The sequence below is a fragment of the Cetorhinus maximus genome, chromosome 22 (assembly GCF_964194155.1).
Source record: "Cetorhinus maximus chromosome 22, sCetMax3.hap1.1, whole genome shotgun sequence".
In the NCBI taxonomy this organism is placed as follows: domain Eukaryota; kingdom Metazoa; phylum Chordata; class Chondrichthyes; order Lamniformes; family Cetorhinidae; genus Cetorhinus; species Cetorhinus maximus.
The window spans coordinates 51,107,672-51,125,153 of NC_135900.1; the positions used below are offsets into that span (position 1 = coordinate 51,107,672).

Below are 17,482 nucleotides of genomic sequence, written 5' to 3' on the forward strand. Positions count from 1 at the left end.
ATTTCATCAAACTCTTGATTTGTGCCTTGTAAAACCCATTTTCCCTTGCAAAGTCAGCAGCATCAAAACTAGAAACCTCTGATATTAGGAGTTTCCATATTTCAAACCTCTTATTTAGTAGTTTCTGTGTTAGTGTGCCTGCTATATATAACTTGTGGACAGTACCCTAGGGAACCAGGCTAGGATTTTGACCTGGACTCCTGGGAAGTACTTTTCTTTTATATGTGTGCCATCCTTTTGCAGGCAGCCCCCAGGACACGCAGTAGATTTTTCAGCATGTTGGGACAGACAGGTGCCCAAGATGCAGTGCTGTTGGATCAACTCCAGCCTCTCCTTGACCCCAGATAGTTTGCCAGTGCCATCAACAGAGGCAATCGAGACAAAATTACTGGTACTGTAAGCCTCCAGAATGTTAGGGTCATTCTGTCTAATGGGAGAAGTCAAGGTAATGGTACAGATAACATAAAATGTAAAGAAGAACAAAAAAAGTTTTCGGCAAGTGACATTTTTTTGCTTACCTGGCTTTCCTCGAGTTCCATGCTATGACCTCTGCTACTGAGTTCTGCTTGTGCCTTTTCCTCAAGCCCTTTCCAAACTTTATTCACATCTTCAAGCTCCAATTCCAGTTCCTTCACTGCCTGTTGGTGAAGGGTGTATTGTTTTTCACTGCTCCTAAGAGATTTTCTAGCTGTTTCCACCTTCTTCACATAGTGCCTTGTGTTCTCCTTGGCTTTGATGTAGTTGGGTCGCTTCTCATTCAAATTAGAGTCATGAACTCTGGTAATGTGATAATAAAACTAAATAAAATTCAATAATTTCATGGCCAAAATAAGATGCATTTTAATTGGTGATATGGTGTTGCAGAGTCAGTGCAATGGAAGGCTCGAAAACACACCTGCCTAATCCTGATATAGAGGAATCCACACAGCAAATTAAAGTTTAGCCAGACACATAAGGCTCCATAAATTATGAATTCTCATGGAATAACTTTCATATAGTGCAACGTATGATATGAGAGCCAATTTTCCCTGACTAGTGGAAACTAGTCCATGTGGCTTACGCACACTGATCCTGCTGCCCAACTAAGGATTGTGGTCTTAAATTGCTCTTCTGAGTCAGTGAAGGACACCCACCAAAAGGTAGCAGAGTTCTTCTTCGAATATGCAGATCAAACTCAAGGACATCATCAAGGTCCATCTGCAATTTTAACCAGAGGTCTGCAAGGGGAAGGCATTATGATTTCCCCTCTCAGCCATTCTGGCAGCAAAAGGAGGTGGACCCTGAAGAGGCCCAAAAAGGGAAATTAATTTTTCTTAAAAAACTGTTTCTTTGTGGGACTGCTCCTCTGGGCCACATAAAGAAACCTTAGGCCTCCCATGCCCTATCCATCCCTCCCCTAACCTTAACCATGAAAGCCTCCCGCGCCCCTTCTTAACCACTCACCCAAGTGACATGCGCAGATCCTTCAGGGTCCCCAGTGAAGGCCTCCTACTATCTGAAATTCCGTTACCACCACCCAGCGACAGCTTCCAACTGTGATCAACAGGAGACTGGCTATATCTATGTAGATGCTGCCTATTAGTTTAAAAACCCCCAAGCCTAATGGCTGTCTGTATGCCTAGTCCACACCCGTACAACTCCCATCACAAAGTTTAAATCGGGATTGTCATATGCTATTTATAACCAGTAGATTTTACTTTTAACCCAAGATGAGAAAGCAAAAAATAGCTTCAAATGAGAAAGTTGGATCTTAAATAGTCAGAGCAATGAAGTGAAAGCTGAATGAAATACAGAAGACATAAATGACCATCTGGGGTGGGTAAGAGATGCAATCCTAGATTTTCTGCTGTAAGCAGCCCATTTTAGCAGTGTAAATCCGGTGGCTAATAGTGGAAATGAGCAGGAGTTCCACTGTACACTGCTGTATGGTTTTCAAGAGTTGGCAATCAGTGACATATGACAGGCTTTCTAAAAACATGTGGTCGCTTCATTGTAATATTCATTTGGTAGCAGCAATGCTCAATGTATTATTTTCCAGTGTTCAGAATATCAGTTTAAAAGGCACGAAATGGGGTCACCATTCTGCAATAATCAGTTACACCAATAGCTGATTCAAAAGGCACAGAATAATTTACTGAATCAGGATATCAATCTTTAAAAAACTTTTCCTAATTTTCTTTTAGTTTCTTTCAGCTGGAAGTCAGATTCCCGTAATTCATAATACAATTGTTTAATCTTCGGAGGGCCTAGTTTTCTGATGTGTTTGGAAGACAAGGAGAATCTACAGGCTGGTGCGAGTTTGGCACTCATTTTGCAGCACTGGGGACAGCTTGGAGGCAGGACATAGTTACCCAGGACCCTTTGAAAAGGTGAGCGGCAGCCAAGACTGGGCTTGTCATTCATATACAATGAAGCAGCAGGGGCCTCAAAAGAGCCAGAGCTGGCACAGGCAGCACCAAGGTTTTCAGGCACCTCCCTTGAGGCTCTAACTGATATAGTGGCATACAGGAGAGATATCTTGTTTCCGCGTCTGGCAGAAATGCGTCCAGATACACAAAGGGAAGTCTGCATGGAGGTGGCAAACGGAGGTCAGCAGCATAGGAGTGACCAGAAGGACATGGGGCCAGTGAAGAAAGAGATTTAATGAGCTGATAAAGTCTTGAAAGGTTTATGAAACCCAGACGACAGGTCTCTAATTCTGAATGTCCATAGTTATCCTTAACTTTGTCAGATCAAGTGGCCAGCTGCATCACTGAGGAGTCAGCAACCCTACCATATGAACACAATAGAGCAGGGGGCATCACTGAGGAGCACAACACATCATGGGAATGTCACTCTGGAAGGGGTAAGGGAGGGCAGCCTACTCATAAATACTTCTCCCCTCATCCAGGAGGAGAGAGCCATAACACCAGGGAAATGTCTCAGATAAGTGATGACATGCTAGACCTCCGCACTCAGACACCGATGGAGGAGATGCAGTGGGAAATAGCAAGGGTGCCATCGCATCAGGCTGTGAAATGCAGACATTGGATAGCTTTATCTTCAGGTGAAGGGCATGGAGGTCACTCCTGCTCAATGCATGCTGTGGCTATACAACCACTGTTATCAATAGGATTGGTTGTGCTGAGGCACAGGCTGAGTAGGCCAAGTTCTCATCACCACTTCCTTGTGTTTTCCACAGAGCTAGCTGTGGAGAAGGAGCAGAGTGTCCCAGCCCAGTCGTTGCAAGCCTCCTCGGCAGAGAGATGTTCCAGAGCCAACACCGACATACCATTTCTCCACACCTTCCACCAGTGCAGACACACACTCGGTCAGGACTCAATCAAGATTAGAACAAAGAGCACATTATGAACGAGGAGGAGGAGAGTGAGGCAGAGTCAGCTGTGCGCAGTCTCCCTCAAAGGACAGAGGACAAATCCAGCCACGTGCCACTGCTGAGCCTCAGATGTCACAACCAAGGAGAGTTTTTCTGGGGCATCAAAGGCAAATGAATTCCTGCATGTCGGAGATCCCTGAGGCATTGCAGAGTCATGGGCAGACAATGGAAGAGTCCATGTGCTCCATTATGACTCAGGTTTTTGACCGCATATGCTCCTCTAGTGAGAGAGTGGCCAACCTCTTGGAGAGTCATGTGCAGCAGCACTCTGGATAAAGAAGTAGCGTGCTGATATGCACAGAAAGAGTGAGAGTCTCTGTAACATTGAACGCTCAGTGTCACTGATGGCACAGAGATGCTTGGCATGGATATCAGTGTCCCAGGCAGTGGCCTGGACCAGTATGCAAGGGCGCCATGCAAGGGCTGAGGCTGTTGAAAAGGCTAATGAGAGGGCCACTCCTCTGGGGCCATTGATATCATCCCTTGCCTCCTTGATCCCTCCGACTTGTGAACCATCCATGTCACAAGGCCCTGTGACAGAGGCTACCCCTGCAAGGGTGCAGGCACACCAGCCTTTGGAGGAGACGACTGTAGGAACCGGTGGGGGTGGGGAGGGGGGCCTTGATGGCGGTGGAGACCCCATTCTCAATGTTTTTGAGTGGCAGTGAGATTCTTTGGATGTGTGCGCTTGCTGGATGATTTCTCTCTCTGATGGAAAGTGAGTTACAGAGTCATCTGTCATAACGGCTGAGAGCCATTGTGAAATGTTGCTGAATTAGAGTGGCCCTTGCCGCCACGTCAGCCTGCTGATCGCCTTGAGACCTGGGACAGCCTTAGTGGCCTTCCTCCAAGGTTTGGGCACTGGGCTCTTCTATATCATACTCATCCTCCTCCTCCTAGTTCTCCTCCAAGACAGTGACGTTCCAGGTCCTCCACTTCATCCAGTTCCAGGCCTCTTTGTATACACAGGTTGTGCAATGCACAGCAGACAAACACAATATGAGACACCTTGGCTGGCTCATACAGGAGTGCACTACCCTAGTGGTTAAGGCAACGGAAGCGCATCTTCAAGATGCCAATGGTTTCATCAATGCAGGTTCATGTCAGCAGGTGGCTTTGGTTGTAGCACCTCTCTCCATCTGTGTCTGGGTACTCGACGGGTGCCAGGAGTTACTTTCTCTGGGGATAACCCTTATGCCCAGCAGCCATCCATGGAGTCTGAATGTTGGCCTGGAAAGATGTGAAATTTGGAATTCTCGAAGGACAAAGGAACAGACTGCACACCAGTAAGATGTGACTCCTGTGGTCACAGACCACCTGAACAGTCAGTGGGTGGAACAAAAATAAAAATAGCTGGAAAAACTCAGCAGGTCTGACAGCATCTGCAGAGAGGAATACAGTTAACGAGTCTATATGACTAGCCAGTGAGCGGAAGCTGTTTCTGTTCAGGAATCTGGTTGATTGGTCTGCCGGTGCCTTGATAGTTATGTGGGTACAATGGATGACCCCCATGGATCTGAGTGAATTCATCAATAGAGGCAAACTCCAAAGTCCTCTGTGGCTACGCTGGCCCATCTGTCTCTAAATGAATGTATCCCCCCAACCTCCAGAATCAGGCATCTGTGACATGCCTGATAGCATGAGCTGTTGACTGCAAGATGCCACCCAGGTCCGCAGCTGATCTTGGAATTTGTAAGCATAGAAATTAAAGGTGACAGTGACCTTGACGGCTGCAGATAGGGGACTGCTACGGGGACATGGAGGCATCAGGTCACTTTGGACCAGAGCACAAATGTCCGATACCCTCTGTCATTTGCAGGTAGCTGGCTCTTGGGAGGTACACCCTTTATTCAGTAGCACCTTCTTCACCTCATGGTGCTCCTCTGGCCTCCTCTTGATCAGAGGGAAGCACCTTCTGAAGGTCCTCCTTGCTGCCCTCACTAATGTCAAGTAGCCTACTCCCATCTCAACTCCCTGGGGTTCATTCATTCATCAGGGTTTCCTCTGCCAACCTCTGCTGTCAGCAACCTCACATTCCTCTCAATGGTCCTATCACTTACTGCTCATACATGCAAGCCCCTCAGTACCAGTGATGGTACTCTGTGTCACTGGCTCAGCATCTGAGCATAATTTCTCCTTCTTAAAAATGGTGACCTGTGCACCAAAAAGCATTCATTGCTCCCTGTTCTGTTCACTAGAAATGCATCCTGATGTATCCCAGACACTCCGTTTTCCCCAAGCCTCCCGATTAAGTGCTGCCAAATATGATCTCATTTTTGAGGAATGAGAAAGAAGGAATTGAAAAAAGAAAAAAGTTGGAAACTCATCACAAGCAGTTTGCTACAACTAAGAATGCCAAGACTATATTATCATGACAAAGTAAATAACAATATTTCTGTTTTGAAACTTTTCTAGTTAGCATGCACTGAAAAGAACGACCTCCAATCAGTGTGGCACTGACATGGGGGACAAACAGTGAAATGTGAACAAATAGACATCCAAATAGTCGTTTGGTAGTACAAAACTTGAGTATTGCTGAAAAAAAGACATTTTTGGTCGAAGTTTTTCGTTTTGCACTCATCAGGACAAGTCGCAAGAATGCCAAATGTAAAGAGAACAACAACTCATACTGTATGAGAAGAGAATGCTGATTGGTTGGCAAGTGGACTCTGATTGGCAGAGATGTGCTATGGAGAATGCACCAGTTGATTGTGACTGGCAGTTAACTGCTCAGTATTGTTTGAAATTTCAGCCATGCAGCTTGATTCTGATTGATCAAGGCATTGCCCTGGGGAATGAACCAGCGAATGGCTGTCACTTAGTTTTCACCTTTGAAATGAAGCAGTCAAATGAACTCCCTTTCTTTCACGTACTAGTTGAGAAATCTGCCAGCGGATTCTCTAACATGGTCTACTGCAAGTCGACCTTCACTGCTCAATATACACATTGGGATTCTTACAAAAACAGAAATACCTGGTAAAACTCAGCAGGTCTGGCAGCATCGGCGAAGAACACAGTTGACGTTTCGAGTCCTCATGACCCTTCAACAGAACTAAGTAAAAATAGGGGAGGGGTGAAATATAAGCTGGTTTAAGGTGGGGGGGTGGGGGCAGAGAAGTGGGGGGGGGGTGGTTGTAGGAACAAGCAAGCAGTGATAGGAGCAGTTAATCAAAAGATGTCACAGACAAAAGAACAAAGAGGTGTTGAAGGTGGTGATATTATCTAAAAGAATGTGCTAATTAAGAATGGATGGCAGGACATACAAGATACAGATAGCTCTAGTGGCGGTGGGGTGAAATAAGACTAAAAGGGCATTTAAAAATAATGGAAATAGGTGAGAAAAGAAAAATCTATATAAATTATTGGAAAAAGCAAAAGGGAGGGGGAAGAAACGGAAAGGGGGTGGGGATGGAGGAGGGAGTTCAAGATCTAAAGTTGTTGAATTCAATATTCCGTCCGGAAGGCTGTAAAGTGCCTAGTCGGAAGATGAGGTGCTGTTCCTCCAGTTTGCATTGAGCTTCACTGGAACAATGCAGCAAGCCAAGGACAGACATGTGGGCAAGAGAGCAGGGTGGACTGTTAAAATGGCAAGCGACAGGGAGGTCTGGGTCATTCTTGGGGACAGACCAAAGGTGTTCTGCAAAGTGGTCGCCCAGTTTGCGTTTGGTCTCTCCGATGTAGAGGAGACCGCATTGGGAGCAACAAATGCAGTAGACTAAGTTGGGGGAAATGCAAGTGAAATGCTGCTTCACTTGAAAGGAGTGTTTGGGCCCTTGGACGGTGAGGAGAGAGGAAGTGAAGGGGCAGGTGTTGCATATTTTGCGTATGCATGGGGAGGTGCCGTAGGTGGGAGTTGAGGAGTAGGGGGTGATGGAGGAGTGGACCAGGATGTCGCGGAGGGAACGATCCCTATGGAATGCCGCCGGGGGGGGGGGGGGGGGTGTGTGTGAAGGGAAGATGTGTTTGGTGGTGGCATCATGCTGGAGTTGGCAGAAATGGCGGAGGATGATCCTTTGAATGCGGAGGCTGGTGGGGTGATAAGTGAGGACAAGGGGGACCCTATCATGTTTCTGGGAGGGAGGAGAAGGCGTGAGGGTGGATGTGCGGGAGATGGGCCGGACACGGTTGAGGGCCGTCAACGACTGTGGGTGGAAAACCTCGGTTAAGGAAGAAGGAGGACATGTCAGAGGAACTGTTTTTGAAGGTAGCATCATCAGAACAGATGCGACGGAGGCGAAGGAACTGAGAGAATGGGATGGAGTCCTTACAGGAAGCGGGGTGTGAGGAGCTGTAGTCGAGGTAGCTGTGGGAGTCGGTAGGCTTGTAATGGATATTGGTGGACAGTCTATCATCAGAAATTGAGACAGAGAGGTCAAGGAAGGGAAGGGAAGGGAAGTGTCAGAGATGGACCATGTGGAAATGATGGAGGGGTGGAGACTGGAAGCAAAATTAATAAATTTTTCCAGGTCCCGACGAGAGCATGCAGCACCGAAGTAATCATCGATGTACTGGAGAAAGAGTTGTGGGAGGGGGCTGGAGTAGGACTGGAACAAGGAATGTTCCACATACCCCAAAAAGAGGCAGGCATAGCTGGGGCCCATGCAGGTACCCATAGCCACACCTTTTATTTGGAGGAAGTGAGAGGAGTTAAAGGAGAAATTGTTCAGTGTGAGAACAAGTTCAGCCAGACGGAGGAGAGTAGAGGTGGATGGGGATTGTTTGGGCCTCTGTTCGAGGAAGAAGCTGAGAGTCCTCAGACCATCCTGGTGGGGGATGGAGGTGTAGAGGGATTGGACGTCCATGGTGAAGAGGAGGCGGTTTGGGCCAGGGAACTGGAAATTGTTGATGTGACATAAGGTGTCAGAGGAATCACGGATGTAGGTGGGAAGGGACTGGACAAGGGGAGAGAAAAGGGAGTCAAGATAACGAGAACTGAGTTCCGTGGGGCAGGAACAGGCTGACACGATCGGTCTGCCGGGACAGTTCTGTTTGTGGATTTTGGGTAGGAGGTAGAAGTGGGCCGTCCGAGGTTGGGCGACTATCAGGTTGGAAGCTGTGGAAGATCTCCAGAGGAGATGGGGTCAGTGACAGTCCTGGAAACAACGGCTTGATGTTCAGTGGTGGGGTCATGGTCCAGGAAGAGGTAGGAGGAAGTGTCTGCAAGTTGACGCTCAGCCTCCGCGTGGTAGAGGTCAGTGCACCAGACAACAACAGCACCATCCTTGTCAGCGGGTTTGATGACAATGTTAGGGTTGGACCTGAGAGAACGGAGTGCAGTAAGTTCAGAGAGAGACAGGTTAAAATGGGTGAGAGGAGCAGAGAAATTGAGATGACTAATGTCACGCCGACAGTTCTCAATGAAAAGATCAAGAGAAGGTAAGAATCCAGAGGGAGGGGTCCAGGTGGAGGGAGAATATTGGAGGTGGGTAAAAGGATCTGTTGAACGGGGAGAGGACTCCTGCCCAAAGAAGTGAGCACAGAGACGACGGCGGCGGAAGAAGAGTTCAGCATGGTGCCGAGCCCGAAATTCATTGAGATGAGGGCGTAAGGGTATTCTTACAGTTCTATGCGCTATAAGATTGGCCTTATTGGCACCCTCGTAAATAAGGCCCGAACCATTTGCTCATCATGCAAGCTTGATTCCGAAATAGAATGCATCAAAGACATCCTGCAGGTTAAAGGCTATCCTGATTGGATCATTTCGTGCTGTATATCGCGCAAACTCATGAACAGGTCTAAGGCTATCACTTTTCACACTGAAAAGTGCCCAGATTACCTTGGAAGGGCAAGGTATCTCAAAAAATTGAGCAACAGGTAAAGTTAGCTGTTTCACGCTGCTCCTATGCAGTAGCAACACAAGTGGTATTCCCCACTAACAGGATGCTGTCATCAAGACAAAAATACATCTGCCTATCAGATGTAATGTGGTATATGAATTTCCATGCCAGTGTGATGATAGGTAGATCCTTACGTCCCAAAGACTGGCGGATCGTATCAAAACAGCATGTCCCTTCTGCTGTTCGCAACAGGCAAGGTACAGACTGTACCCAACCAGCCTGTGCTTGCAAAACGCAAAACATGGTGTCCAACATTAAATGTGATTCTGCGACTGGACAACATTTGCTAAGAATCACCAATTTAAGGTTGCCAGTTGGGCTTGCAGTGTGGCGCATTTGCGTATACTGGAAGCTACATATATTAATACACAGGGCCCTGTTCCTTGCAAACAGAAAGAACACGTACACACATTGCACCTGTTTCAGCTAAACAAAATAAGTGACAGCTATTTGCTGCTTCATTCCTCAGGAAAATGTCTTGACCAATCAGGGTCAAGCTGTCTGGTTGAAATTTCAAACATTGCTTTGCAGTTAACTGTCAGTCACCATCAGCCTGTGCATTCTCCATGGCAACACCTCTACCAGAGTTCACTTGCCAACCAATCAGCACACTCTTTTCATACAGTATAAATTGCTGTTCTCTTACATTTCGTATTCTTGTGAATTGTCCTGAGGAGTGCAAGATGAAAGCTTTGAAATGCCTTTTTTCAGCAATAATCAAACAGACATCCCCAAAAAATGGACATTTATTGACGGTCCCAAATAACTTATATTGTAACAGATGTAAACTGCAACCTGGAACCATGGACACTTGCTAATTACAAGCAGCTATCAATGAACCAAATCCATTTGTAACTTGAAACAAGGGACATGCAGATAAGCACAAGGTGTAGTGGCTGATAAAATTAGCTTTTTTGGAATGGAGCTCTCTTTATCCAGCTTGCACAGCTCTGGGATAGAGGGGTTTCTCTAAAAGTTTGTATGTTGAATAAAGAACTCCCCATTCCACAAAAGTTGGGAACAGTTGGTCAGAAGGGTGGGAGTGAGAGGCCTGAAATGTAGAAGGTTCTGGAGCTGGGGGGTGAGGAGAGTGAGGACTTGGAGTAAGAGGGAGACTGATGAACGGGGGCTTGGGAAAAAGATGGAGACTGTTTATGGGGTCTAGGGAGAGAGATAGAGAGAATCCCCCCTCACCCAGGTTCTCCTCTTCACCTATTGATAAGTGGCCTCTGGATTTTTGAAACTTTTCACACAACAGCTGTTGCCACAAAACCACAAAGTGTGTCATTTTGCAGGTGATCTAACCCATAGAAGGTAAATCCAATAACCTTTGTAGAAGTCACATGGTCCAATGTCAGTTATCACATTTAAAACAGACCTGCCATCTCAGGAGCATATTTTCTGTAAAATCCAAGCAGTAAATATGATTAGGGCTCAATAATCAAAAGTATATTCTGAGTGTATTAAGGTACAACGGCAACTTACTTTATCTCCTTCTCTATTTGCTGCAGCTCTCGGTTAAGTTTACCCAACTCCTTTTTCTTGACTCTCACTTCTTCCTCTGCTGTGGCCTGTCTTACTTGCTCACTATTTATAGCTTTATTATTTGCTTGTAGATCATTGCTAAAATTTTCTATAAACTTCTCATTATAATACAAAAGGAAGAGATGCAACTGAGTCCTGCTTGCTTTCAGCTCTTCTATCAGCATTTGGTAACGATCTGCCTAAGTATTCAAATCATAAGAAAAATGCAATATTTAGCATGATGGTAAGTACTCATTATTAAAATATTAAAAATAAAATGTAATGATCATCAGATATTATCACTCTGCTCCAAACATATTTGCAAGTGGCGAAACATCTACCAAAATAGAGCAAAACATTTTAATGTAATGTGGTATCATGTATTTGCTTAGACATCAAACATAAGAAAGGAGCAAATTTCAACAATCTAGCATCTGCCCAGCAGTGTATACCAGCCGGCAGACCAATGGTGACAGCAGGAGGCCATTTGAGAGCTGGGTCTCATTAACATATGCAGCAGTTAGCGCCAAACCAGTATCCTGATGCTATTTGCTGGCTCTGGGCCAACATAATATTTGATGACCCTGAAGTTGACCTGTTCGAGAAAAGGTAGGTCTGAGATTGAGGATGGGTCAGATGCAATTTTGGAGTAGGTGGAGCCTAGGGTGGTAAGGACCCACATTACTCTTCTGGAGCCTGAGGAACACTCCTGGCCCAACAAAAATAATTTCAGCATTTATTTTCTCAGGCCACTTCTGTTCCACAAGGTTTTTCTGAGTGGAATGCCCATAGCACACGTGACCCAGTAGGGAGCTAAAATAGCAATTAAACCCAGGAACTCAATGACATTGTTCAACAACAGCTGAGGTAGTTTTGCATAATTGAAAATAATTTTTTTAACTTCCAGTATTATTTTCCAACCACAATCCAAAATTATTATTTCTAATTCTCTGTGCCTTGTACCATCCTTGGCTAAGGCGCCAGATGATTTTCTCCCACTGCAAACAGTAAATCTTCATCAAGAATATGCATGAAAGCATTGTCTTCTCCTTCTTCTTAGGCAGTCCCTCAGGGTCAAGGATGACTTGTTTCCACTCCAATTTGATGGGTTCTGAAACGGTTGATAAGTCCAATGCAGAGACTCTGCCACATGCAGGGCAGGTGGTGCTTAAAGGGTTGGGTAGATGAGTTTTTGGAGGTTTGTGCACTCCCTCCGACACCTTGACTTTGCCTCTGCATATTCTTGACAAAGTCTCTCAATGTGTTCAATCCTGAATGAGCCTTCCTCATTTTGGTTGGTCAGAAGCCACAGTGTCCCATGAGTTGGCAGGTGTGTTTAAGATCTTCAGGGATGCTTTGAGGATATCCCTATTGCGTTTCTGCTGTATTCCTGGGAGTCTCCTGCCATGACTGAGTTCTGAATAGAAGAGTTGCTTTGGAAATGTGCTGCCAGGTATATGAGTGACATGTCCCAACCCAGCGGAGCTGGGTTTGAGTGATTAGCGCCTCAATGCTGGGCAAGTTGGCCTGGGAGCGAATGTTGCTGTTGGACTGCTTTTCTTGCTACCAGATTTGGAGGATCTTGCAAAGGCGTTGCTGGTGGTTCTTCTCTAGTGCTTTGAGGGGCTGCTGCAGGTCATCCAAGTCTCTGATACACACAGGGCCACAATGATCACTGCTGCCTGTGAAACCATGACCTTAGTCTGAGGTTTGGGACCCTGTTCCTCAAGTACACTGTTCCTCAGTCAGCTAACACATTTTTCTCATATGATTCAGAGAAGGAGTCAACAATGACTTGGAGCTCAGTTCAAGTGAGCATATACGCTAGCATCATCTGTATACTGAAGTTCTATGTCTGAGGTTGGAGTGCCTCTGGTTTTGGAATGAAGACAGCATAGGTTGAACAGTTTCCCATCTGTTCTGTAGGTTATCTCCACGCCTGTAGGTAATTTGTTATAGGTACTGTATTGCAATGAGGAAACTGGAGAAGAGGGTTGATGCAACAACACAGACTTGTCAGACTACAGTTTTCACTGAGTTAGGGTTTGTGCTGATTCTGTTGGTGAGGATCACGGCACACATGTCAGTGGAATAGGCAGAGCATGCTGACAAATTTCTGAGGGCAACCAAATTTGAGAAGGATCCCCCATAAGCCTTAAGATAAAAGCAAAATACTGTGGATGCTGGAAATCTGAAACAAAAACAGAAAATGCTAGAAAAACTCAGCAGGTCTGACAGCATCTGTGGAGAGGGAAACTGAGTTGACGTTTTGAGTCCATATGACCCTTCTTCAGAGCCTTCACCAGCTCTGAAGAAGGGTAATACGGACTCGAAATGTCAACTCTGTTTCTCTCTCCACAGGTGCTGTCAGAACTGCTGAGTTTTTCCAGCATTTTCTGTTTTTGACCCCCATAAGCCTTTATGGTTGACAGAGTTAAAGGCTTCTGTGATGTTGAAAAAGGTCATGTACAGTAGTTTGTTATGATCCTGGACCAGACCCCCAAGTTTTTGGTATGATCCATTTAGGGACCAATAACTTTTTTGTTTGAAACAAAGTTTGAGATCCAAAGTACTTACTGAGAGAATAAAGCCACAAGATTCCACAGTGTCTGAACAAACAAAATAAACTTTACTATACACAGTCAGAAAAGTAAAACTATTTATTATATCTATCTTATACTCTAACATTCATAGTCAACATGAGGTTCATGTGAATTAGCAGGCAAACTGTGATCGAACACCCTATGCTGCACAATAAACGACAGATACGACCAAGACAGATCCCATGGATTTCTCAGCAACCCACCTGGCCATCAGTAAACACTGAATCAACCAATCTCATTGAAACTCTGTCTCCCTTATGAGGGATTGCAAAATCTTCCCTCTTCCCTTCTGAAGATCTACCCTCAGAACTCCCTCCAAAAGTCACTCTGACTTGACTGCCTCAATGACTGTTCACCTCACAGGGTTTCAATCTTGTCTCCCAAGACTCCATTCCCCTGGATTCCCATGTATGCATTCTAGCACCAACTAACAGGCAAAACTTCAGCTCTTCAGCCATGCCAAGCAATAAACTACTGCTCTAAAGGGTTACCTTTGCCCCAACAACCTGCAACACAGAGTTACCAACTTTCTGCTGTCTTTTCAACTCCCAGAGCTTCTCCCAAACTCTCACTACTTGCAGCCTGCCAACCGCAGCACTTTTACTGCTTGAAGCCTCTTTCTTACCTCCTCTCCCTGATGGTTGCTACAGGTGGTCCCCTCCCAGTGGCTCCTTTCCTGGTTCTCTCTCTCTCTGGAACCTCTCCTTGGGTTCCCTCTCTGGGATCACTCCGTTCGCTGTCCCGGGACTCCCCTCACTGACTAAAGCTGACTTGACCTTGAACTGATCTGGGTGACCTATCAAAACACTTCAAAAGGGTCCTGCCTCGTTATGAGGTAGGATCAGATGTAACAAGTATTGGAACATCCTGTGCCCTGAATGTTACAATCTCCAGAGGTGCTTGATCACAAAATGCACAGAAATAAAAAAAAGGATTTCATGACAAATTGCTGTTCCTTTCACTTTTCTTGAACTTGCTGCGCAGTGCAGTGAAAATCATGTCTTTGGTGCCACTCAATGGGAGAAATTCATACTGCGATTCTAGAAGTAGGAGTTCCTCGGATACTGGGATGAAGCAGTCTGAGGAGGCTTCTTGCAATGATCTTCTCTATGACAGTGAGCAGGGAGGCTGCTCTGTAGTTACTGCAATTGGACTTGTCTCCCTTCTCAAATATAGCCATGATCACAATGTCCCTGAGATTCCCCAGCATACACGCTTCTTTCCAGATGAAGGAAATGAGGGTGTCCAGCTGTACTAGTAACATATCTCTGCCGAGTTTCAGAATTTCAGCAGGAATTCCATCTGCTCCAAGGGCTTTGTTGTTTTTCAGCTGTCAAAGGGCTTTTTCAACATTGCTCCGTACCAGGGTAGCACTGAGGCCAAGCCGGACAAGGTACTGAGGAATGGAGTTAAGGATGTTCAAATCGAAGATAGAGTCTCAGTTGAGGAGTTCTTTAAAATGTTCTCTCCAGTGAGCAGTGACTGCCTCCCTGTTCTTGATGAGGTTCCCTCTATGCTTGACTCTTGGCAGGGTGGATCTTTGAGTGCTTGGGCCACAGATCATCTTGAAGTGCTGAAGAAACCATACGTCATTGGTGTCTGCGAGTTGTTCGATCTTTCATGCGCTTTCTACTCATCGTTTGTACTTTATGTTGTCTGTTTTATGCTGTACCACTGCATTCAACAGCCTGTAGCACTGCTGCTTTTCTCTTGAGTGTAAGGAAGAGATAATAATTCTTATGTTATTGGAATTTATTGTAAAGCCATGATATTTGTGTGTGTGTGTGTGTGAGTGAGAGACTTAATTGGATTAAAGGCCACTGGCCTCGAGGCTTTGATGTAACAAAAAATGAGCTAGGTTTGAAATGTTAAATAGGTAAACATGGGGGACGTTTAAAATGAAAGAGGTAAAGGGAACATTTGTATTTTAAATAAACCAGGTTACTTTGGGTTAAAGGGAGGGAGTGAAATATTACACCTAGGCAGGAGAAGTAAGAAACAGTATGTTTATTTTTCCTAACGGTTACTGGTAAAACTTGGTACCATAAGGGATTTTATTTTTCAAGAGGTAAAGTCCAAAGACATAGTGAAACAATGGGAATTTTCATTCAAAAGGGCAAATACGTATAAAGGAACGAAGGCTATGTAAGGGTAGGCATTTTAGGATTTAAAAGTGTGAAAAACCTTCAGCATCTACCCCTCAAGCTGCTGTCTACAATGTACTGAAGTTAAGAAGGCTCACTTTGAATTGGATTGTCAGGATATCATGTTTATTTGCCTGGATCTTCTAAAATCTGTCTGTCTTATTGTTGCCTTAATGAAAGTGTTACTGGGAGTCAGATCATGCAGGGGATTTAGAAGTAATTACAGTAGTAATTTGTAGACATATGTATGTGCTTTAAAATCATTTCTCTTATTAGAAATGATTAATCTAGTTTTGTAAAAAGCAGTAAGACTTAGTGGTCTTATTACTACTGAATTCAAGGCATGCACCTCAAAATTTATACAAATTGCGAAACAAGCTGTGGCAGTTGTTTCAGGTTTCTCTCTGGGATTTGAATAACTTAGCATTTACCATCAGCTGTGCCATAACATTGAGCCATGGTGGAGTTTCGAGCCAATGAAAGCTCTGCACTTACGCTTGATTAGGCCCTTTATCTCTTGGTCAAACCAAAACTGATTTTTGTCAACCAATCATGATGTTTCCTGGTAGGGAGACTAAGTACTTATTAGAATGGACTTCAGTCTCAACCAGGCACGTGGAACACTGTAATGCCTGGTGATTGGTAGTTGAGAGGTTGGCAGTGAGGTGCTGACTGAAAAGAGCCACCTTGATGAGATCTTTGAGGTAAAAACAAAAAACTGCGGATGCTGGAAATCCAAAACAAAAACAGAAACAGAAATACCTGGAAAAACTCAGCAGGTCTGGCAGCATCAGCAGAGAAGAGCACAGTTGACGTTTCGAGTCCTCATGACCCTTCAAGAGAACTAAGTAAAAATAGGAAAGGGGTGAAATATAAGCTGGTTTAAGGGGGGGGGTTGTTATCACTGGCTTCTTGTCCCAACAACCCCCCCCCCCCTTAAACCAGCTTATATTTCACCCCTTTCCTATTTTTACTTAGTTCTGTTGAAGGGTCATGAGGACTCGAAACGTCAACTGTGCTCTTCTCTGCCAAACCTGCTGAGTTTTTCCAAGTATTTCTGGTTCTGTTTTGAGATCTTTGAGGCCCTGGTGTTAAATTTCCAGCGGCACTGCTGTTGCCTCTGATATTTGGGGGCCAAGCTGATGGAGATGGTAGGTTGGATAAGGCGGTCCAGCAATCGTCAGTACCTAACGAGGTTGACGTAAACATCTCTGTGGTCCCTTGCTCAAACGATAACATAGTCAAGCAAGTGCCAGTGTGAGGATCATGGGGTACTGCCATGAGGTCCTGTGCTTGTCTTGCTGGCAGAACAGGGGGTTGGTTACGACAAGGTCATGTTCTAGACATCTCGTCAGCAGGAGGACTCCATTGGAGTTTGCTTTCCTTTCTTCTTCCATGCCTATCACACCCTTCCAGAGATTCGTGTCCTTCCTGACTGTGGCAATGAAATCTCTGAGGAGGATCAGTTTGTCACCTGTTGGGACCTCATGTACTTTCCAGCTAATCTTCACTTCTCTTACATAAGGGCCTCAGTCACCTGTGGTGCCTTTACTATCACCCTCACTATGATCAGCTAACTAAGCTGACTGAATTGAACCTGGAGCTTCCTGATATGCATGCAACATTAACTTCTGAACTACGTGAAGTTACAATTTCAATTTCTGCAAAAACTGTTCATTTTTAAACAGGAAAACAGTCATGTAACTTTCAATTACCTCTTCCTTCTCATGCTTTGCATGCTTTCGCTCAACTGCCACATTTTTCTTTTTGTTGTAGTTGAACCGAGCTTCTTCTTCTGCATTCATCATTTCTTTCTTCTTCTTGTCATATTCATTAGACAATTCCCCTGAGTTGCTAACTTGTTCAAACAGTTGTGTTCTCTCTTTGGGTTTTTTCATTGCTATGTTCTCCACAGCACCCTATAATGTAAAGGTGGTGTGTTAAAACTTGACTGTGGATAATTAGTGTATGCTATAAATATCCAACAAAACACGAGTG

General features: G+C 45.0%; 1 protein-coding gene across 5 annotated transcripts in view; it reads right to left on the bottom strand.

Annotated features, from left to right (window-relative positions):
* LOC144696692 (structural maintenance of chromosomes protein 1B-like) overlaps positions 1 to 17,482 on the bottom strand; it is a 192,888-nt gene that overhangs the window by 161,351 nt on the left and 14,055 nt on the right. For all 5 annotated transcript variants that reach the window (XM_078568295.1, XM_078568300.1, XM_078568296.1 and 2 more), the window contains exons 4-6: positions 17,200 to 17,403; positions 10,699 to 10,937; positions 519 to 777 (exon numbers count right to left, since the gene is read on the bottom strand). In XM_078568295.1, coding sequence (XP_078424421.1) covers positions 519 to 777; positions 10,699 to 10,937; positions 17,200 to 17,403 — 702 coding nt within the window. The remainder of the gene's footprint in view (positions 1 to 518; positions 778 to 10,698; positions 10,938 to 17,199; positions 17,404 to 17,482) is intronic.